The sequence below is a fragment of the Arachis ipaensis genome, chromosome B06, assembly GCF_000816755.2.
Source record: "Arachis ipaensis cultivar K30076 chromosome B06, Araip1.1, whole genome shotgun sequence".
In the NCBI taxonomy this organism is placed as follows: Eukaryota; Viridiplantae; Streptophyta; class Magnoliopsida; order Fabales; family Fabaceae; genus Arachis; species Arachis ipaensis.
This window is the reverse complement of record NC_029790.2, coordinates 56,859,120-56,866,464: the sequence shown is the minus strand read 5'-3', so window position 1 is coordinate 56,866,464 and position 7,345 is coordinate 56,859,120. Positions and strand designations below refer to the sequence as shown.

Genomic DNA, 7,345 nt, shown 5'->3' with positions numbered 1-7,345 from the left:
AAAATATTTTATATTTCTTTTTCTCTAAATTACCATCTTATCCTTAACATTTTATAATATGATTGTTTTACCCTTTCCTCTTCAATTTTACCATTTAAGCATTATACTTTTTCTTAAATGATGATTTTGCACCTAACTTCTCACTTTGAATATTTTAACCTCCTATTTTATCAAAATGACTATTTTATCTTTATATTAAATTATCTATTTTAATATTCTCTTTTATTCAAAATGACTATTTTTCATTTATATTTCATAATTATCTAATCTAACTTTAACTTTTTATGCAATGACCTTTTTATCCCTTATTTTACTAGTTTATTCTTAATTTTTATCTAAATGAACATTATACCCTTATTTTCCATATTCATTTATCCTAACTTTATTTTTTTTTATCAAAAATAACAAATTTGTCCCTTATGACTCCCAACTTACTATTTTATCTTAAATTTTTTTGCTAAGGACTCTTTTATCCTCTTAGCCTAAATTACCATTTTATCCCTAATCTTTGACCCTTATCTTTTATCTTGTTATATTTACACTTTTATTCCTAAACTCTACTAACATTTTTTTATAATTAAATTTTTATTTCTAGGACTCCTATGGTCATATTTTTAAACATTGTCGTTTGTTATTTATACTTTTAGCCCACTTTTTACTCCAAGTTACATTTTAAAACCAAGTGTGGTGCATGATATATTTTACATGGACATCAACTTTGTTTTTATGATTCTCCTAGACTCTTTTAACTACTTTTCTTTCAATCTTTCAATCTTTTACTTAATTAATTTTATTAAGAACTTCTTTATAAGTTCTTATCTTGATTTTCAACCTATGTAAAAGTATGACTTAACCACAAAAATATAGAGGTGTAACATATTCCATTCCATATTCAACATATATGCTTCTATAACATTTTCAAGTCTCTAAGACCCTTTCTTTTAATCTTTCATTCTTTTACTTTCTTAAATATTATGAGCATCCTTTTATGATTTCTTCTCTTGATTTTCATCTTTTACAAAACCATGCATATTTTTTAGCCCCAAGATTGCATACATAATTCGGCCATCATACATCATCAAATATATCCATAAAAAATTCATATAAACCATCATCAACATACTTTAATGTTTCATTCATCATACAAGCGTCATCAAGCACACTCAAAATCATCATTAACCATCATCAAAACATCATTAAAACATCAATAGAAGCATTTTATCCAAAGAAAAAGCTTTCTAACTATCCTAACCCTTACCTTCCTTGTTAGTGCTTCTAAGTTTACTCCTTTAATCCTTATGATCACAACAACCTCCCTTATGAATTTGGATTCTTGATGTATGAACTTCTTAAGAATACTAGAACATGGTTTATGAACAAGATACCATCAAAACAACTTTTTGGATCATAGAAGGACCATGGGCGAATTTACAAGAAGAGAGGAGGAAGATTTGTTCTTACTATTAGAAGTGATGTATCCTTGATCTTTAGAGACTCCTAGGCTTAATTGTCTAAGCAAGAAAAATAAAATCATGATTCCTTCTTGGAACCACAAAGTTGTCGAACATAAGGAGAAAGAAAAAGGAAAAATTCTCCTTACTCACCTTGATGATCTTGAGATGGAAAACAAAGAAGATAATGAGAGTTATTATTGGGCTAACTTGGATTCTTAAGAAGAGAGGTTATGTTCTTGAAAATGGAAGAAGAATTTGAATGAAGGTTTGAGTGTTCATGCTCTCTTTTTCATCCTCTCAATTTCGGTCATTCTCTCCTTTTTTTTTTTCTTTCTCTTTGGTTTCTTTTCTTCTTACTAGATAACTTAGAGTAATAAGTGGTGAAAGGTTAGAATATTTGGTGAAAGGAAAAAGGATTGGAAACGTTGGGAACAAGGAGAGATAAGGGTGGAGTTTTAGTTTTCTCTTTCCTTTTTCTTTCTTCAATCTTATCTCACTTTTCTTTCTTAATAACTTGGACAGAAATTAAGCATGTGATGAAATGAGATGATGATCAGATGGCCGAAGGTTAGAAGAAGGAGAGTGAGGAGTTAGTGATGTAGTTTAGATGACATAATCATTCTTATCCTTAGGTATTTACCACATGTTTCATTTAATTTCCTTTTTTTTCTTTTTGATCTTATCTCACTCTTCTTTCTTACTAATTATGACATAAATTTTAGCATTTGAGGCATTAGGAAGGGTAAGAGAGAGTCAAAAGCTTAGTTTGATAAAATTTTTTGTAGTAATTTTTGCACTTTTTAAAAACACAATCACCTTATTTTATATTTAGTAAATTAAAAAATTCATCATATATTTATGCTTGCAATTTTTAAAAATTAAAAATGCTTTTAAAAGCACTTAAAGAGAATTTTTTAAAATTGACTTGTGCTTATTAAAATTAAAAAGGCTAATATAGTCTTATACATTAATTAATATCTAAATTTTAAAAACTATTATAGTATTTTTAAATTTTAAATTTAAAAGCACCTAATGTATATTATAGTATTTTTAAATTTTAAAAACTATTTTACTAAATACATTTGTTTACTTATGTTTATTAAAAACCAATTTTAATTTTATTTACTAAATACATATGCTACAACTTTTAAAACATTAGTTTTTAATGGTTAATTTTCATAAATTACTTTTAAAAACTAAAAACTATATCAAACTAAGGCGAAGTTAGAAAAAAGAGAAGAGTGAAAAATTATCTTGTGTGATAAAATCCTTGTGACATAATCAAGCTTATCTTATGTTAATTTACCACATGCTCTTATCTCTCTTTTCTTCCTTGGTTCCTAAGACATAAGATTTGATCATGTGATATATTAGAGAGTGAGAGAGAGAACTGATTTTTGGAGAAGAGATAACTGATAGATAATTAGTTCATATGATGAAATATTGGTGACATAATCATGTTCGTCTTAAATTAATTTATCACATAGTGAATGAGTATATGGTGGACAATGGTTTATGAAAGGAGAATGAATGTAAAACTTGTGGTTGGGATTGATTCTTGGAGAATAATTATTAAAAGTGGTAATTATTTGATTACTTATTTTTACTGTATTAAATATAGTGGATAATTATACGGGTATGAAAAATAATGGTATCATAAATTATTTTAATTTTAAAATATTTTTAAAATATTTTGGTGAAATTAAACTCATCAAAAAAATATCAAAGATTTTTACGAATAACTGTGTAGTAATATATATTTTCGACCCACCTCGTTAATACAAAGTCAACCATGATTCTCAATTTTCGCAAATTCCAGTTGCATAATGTCTGAAAAATTGTTTTACCAAAAATCGGGTTTTTTTAATGTTGACCCATCCAATCAACAAAATACATTTGTGCTATGAGCAAATATTTTTGTGCTATGTGCAAAAATTTTGATACTATATCCATAAGTTTATATTGTGTAAAAATTTTTATGTTTTGTGCAAAAATTTCTATGCTATATTAATAAGTTTTTGTGCTCTACAACAAAAATTTTTTTGTTGAAAAAGCGTAGAAAAAGAGAAAGCAATGACGTATGCCCAATTTTTTACAATAGGTTTTTAAACCCGAACTAGACCAGCTAAATAACCAGTTTTCAATTAATCGGCCTGAACTAGCCAATTTGTTCTAGTTCTCAGAATATTGGATTTTGGATATTATACTGTCAAGTTTATTGGTTCTAAAAACGGTAACAAGACCTATTTGGTCTGTCAAATGTTTTCTATTTTAATTTTCAATATTTTCTGTTATATTTTATGAAAGAATAAAGTTAAAAAAAAAATAAAAAAAAAAAACATTTTTGAAAATAGAAGGCAAGAGCTTGGGGAAATTCTATCCGAAACTATGAAGATAGCTGAAGATTTTGGAATATATGGGGCTTACAGTCGCCGAAGTGAAGAAGAAGGAAGAAGATGAAGACCGCTTTCCCCTTTCTATCTGAATCTTTATTAATAGCTATTTGTTATAATTTTGGGAGACCCCCATACTTGACATTTGTGCATATTGCAATAAAATTATTATCTTTGAAAAAAAAAAGTTTTCACCGTTCTCATTATTATACTAATTCTTGTCTTTGCACTATTAGGAGTCAAGGTGTCTCTAACGTGCATGGACAAGAGAAGCAGGGTTGTGTATTATACAAGTGACGCTACAGATGAGTTGGGGCAATACGAAATAACCGTGAACAAGTATGTCAACGGCAAGGAACTGTATACGAAGGGGTGCACAGTGAGGTTGGTGTCATCCCCAGACAATGTTTGCAATATCCTTACTGACTTTGGTGGTGGAAACTCCGGCATCAAGCTCAGCCGCCCAACATCCATGTATCGTGGTTTGATCAAACACTTGCTCAAACCTTTGTATTATACGACTCCTATGTGTGATAAGCCGGACACCGATAACTCTGATTCTGAATACAAAGATGCACAAGGACAACGAGGCCACTACCAATAAATGGCAATGTACTTTCTTTGTTCCCCATTTCTTTCCCTTCGTTATCTGTTATTTTCCCCTTTCCCATTTTTTTTTTTTGGTAACTCCCTTTCCCATTTATAAACTCTTGCAAGAAAGTGTTTAGCGTGTGTCAAGAAAATAAAATAAAAAAGAAATTAATATACCGAAAATTTAGTAATTTCAAGCTATATAACGTTTCATCGTCCAAAATAATAATAAAAAAAAAACAGAAAAAAAAAGAGCGAGCTGTTATAATGTTCCCCATCTGTAACGGATGGCACTATCCAAACGACTATAAATTTAATATAATTGGTGCCAAACAGCATTGATCAATTTCCAGATATATTGACAAGAATGAAAACAAAGTAACAAAGTAGAATACAATTTTGACAAGAGTTAATTTTCATATTCCATATGTTGTGCTCATATATTTGATGTCTTGGCAGCAAGATGTATGAGACTTTTACGGTGGTAAGCGATACGTAGCTTCTTGTAATTCTGCAAAAATGATGCAAGGTCAATCTCTCTGTCGAGTATTTTCTGGTGTAGATTTTCAGATTCCTCATCTGTCTTATTCATAGACTCTGCAAAATAATAATTTAATTTCGTCAAATTCATGAAACACCAGAAGCCGTCTCAATAGTAATAAGTTTGTGATCTATTGCGTCGAATTATCAATTGAAATCATACCTTGAATCCTGTGGATAAGGGATGCTGGGGAATTCATCTTCAGCATTTCTTCTTTCTGTTTCTCAAGCTCGCTTAGTTTCTCTTTAGCAGCAGCTAACTCAGTTGTCCGAATAATGCTACTCTGTTATAAAGGAGTAAGGAGGGAAATTTTATGTGGGAAATTTTATATTACCATAAAATTTCCCAAAAATAACCATAGTATAGGATTTCAATCTTACTTGATTCCTGAGTTCCATTATACGAGGTTCCTTTTTTAGATTTTCCTCTGCATTAAACAGAAAATTTGTGATGCTCTGCAATACTTAGTTGCAGCACAACCATCAAATGGCAGCACATCATAATAATAAATAATAATATAACTCACCCGCTAGCTGCAAATTCTCTTTGCAAAGTTCATCTTTCAGCTGATCAAATAAATATACAATAAAAAGTTAACACATAAGCATATATAAAGACAACTAAACAAGCATCAGCAACAGAAGGAAAACTGCCTGAGGAAAAGATTTGTATAGATTATAGAACAATAGATCAATAGAAATCAGCTAAACCTTATCCAATACATTTGGACGGAACCACTTGTCCAATTGTGCGAAGTTTTCTAGATTAGTATGATAAAGGCAACTGTTTGACCATTGATCTGTAATAATCAGTATATATTGCTACCATTCCAGTATGGCACCAATGAATTTCAAATTCTCAGTACTAGTAGCTGCAGACTGCACAAACATATGTACTCACCGGATTTAGTGCCAATCCCCCCATTATAGCTAGCACATGGTGGAGGCACTAATCTCAATAGATGTCTTATTCATAGAATGTTCCTAATATATCCAAAAACACAGGAAACTAATGATTGTCCTTCTAACTGTATATATTAAGGGTAACTCTGAAGGAAGAACAAAGAAGTTAAAATACATTTTTGGATCAAAATCACATTTTGAAATGGTAGAAGACTGTAAGTCATAGACAACTAGCATTAGTTATAGGGTTTGGCACACCAAACATGCAATACTCCTCAACAAAGCATAGGGTGATGCTTTTATCTATGAACCCTAGAGGCAAATGGTATATATGGTAAGAACCTTCTAAAGCTTGTAATATCAGTTTACAATTCATCCCAAATGCAGAATGGCCCAATAACAGCATGCCGGTAGAATTTCTCAAAATTACGTTAATGCATATCACCTCTTTTCATGCTTATACTCTCCAAAACTAGAAAGATCAAGGTATACTAAGACAATAAACCAAACACTGTCTCAGCATGATATATAGTCGCAAAGAGATTCTGAAGTGAATGAAAAATCAATCAGGGAGATGCTTTGGTTCCCTCCGAAAATTAGAGGTACGTTACCTTCTGTGATTCTGTCATGTATTAGTCTATGATAAATCTATTTATCACTCATTTAACGCATCCAATAAATCTCTTTGCAATTTTATTCGAATACGAAGTATTATATTTGAATTGAATCCTAAACAATTAACTTATCGCATTATTTCTACTCTTATAGAAGTATAGAGCTTAATAAATACTTGCATAGTTCTAGAGTATATTTAATGTATACTCCAAAACTTATTTTTATCCAAACTTTAACTACATGTTCAATTGATTAGATGTGATAATTTGATGTGTTATATGCCATAGAGGGTAATATACTTCTTTGGAAGGTACCCGAAGAAATTGCCGGTCAGAAAAGACAGTTATCTAAACTGCCAGGGGAACAAAGTAGCTCTTCATAGCCCTTACAAATACATTGAAACAAATATTTTCATATCAACTTACAAAAAACTATCTCAACATAATGTAGAAGCAGCACTAAGCCACTTCCATAAAACCTACTAACATAAAAAGCAATCAAGGCAGCAACAAAATTGCGAGGCATCAAGTTACCATACATTAGAGAGAAAGCATGTATTCAACTCACATTATTTTGAGTCTTGACCATATCAAGCGAATTTAGGAACTGTTGATAAGTATCCTTGTCGGACAACATCTTCCTCAACTCGTCGATACTGATAAATTGACAAAGAACAACACCATTAAGAACACCATATTCAGATGCAAATTAAATTCCCAAGAAACAAAATGGAGCGAGAGAGGTCTTACCTCTTGTCTTTCAAGGCGGCAATGACGCCGGCAGCTTCGGCAGGCGGAACATGCGACGAAGGGTGTATCCTCGGAGAAGCGTAGCCAGTGGAGGAAGCGG

General features: G+C 30.9%; 2 protein-coding genes and 1 long non-coding RNA gene across 3 annotated transcripts in view; 1 reads left to right on the top strand and 2 right to left on the bottom strand.

Annotated features, from left to right (window-relative positions):
• LOC107648765 overlaps positions 1-4,777 on the top strand; it is a 17,418-nt gene extending 12,641 nt beyond the window's left edge. Inside the window, exon 2 of the mRNA XM_016352586.2 lies at positions 4,084-4,777. Within this exon, the coding sequence (XP_016208072.1) occupies positions 4,084-4,451 (368 nt within the window). The 3' untranslated portion in view covers positions 4,452-4,777. The remainder of the gene's footprint in view (positions 1-4,083) is intronic.
• LOC110263334 lies at positions 2-2,066 on the bottom strand. The gene is made up of 2 exons (XR_002348775.1): positions 1,605-2,066; positions 2-1,511 (listed from the first exon to the last, which is right to left on the bottom strand). It is a non-coding gene; the product is annotated as an uncharacterized LOC110263334 (long non-coding RNA).
• LOC107648766 (vacuolar protein-sorting-associated protein 37 homolog 1) overlaps positions 4,675-7,345 on the bottom strand; it is a gene marked incomplete in the record, with an annotated part of 3,211 nt that continues 540 nt past the window's right edge. The window contains 6 exon segments of the mRNA XM_016352587.2: positions 4,675-5,035; positions 5,142-5,262; positions 5,360-5,406; positions 5,506-5,545; positions 7,064-7,151; positions 7,246-7,345. Of these exon segments, the coding sequence (XP_016208073.1) occupies positions 4,875-5,035; positions 5,142-5,262; positions 5,360-5,406; positions 5,506-5,545; positions 7,064-7,151; positions 7,246-7,345 (557 nt within the window).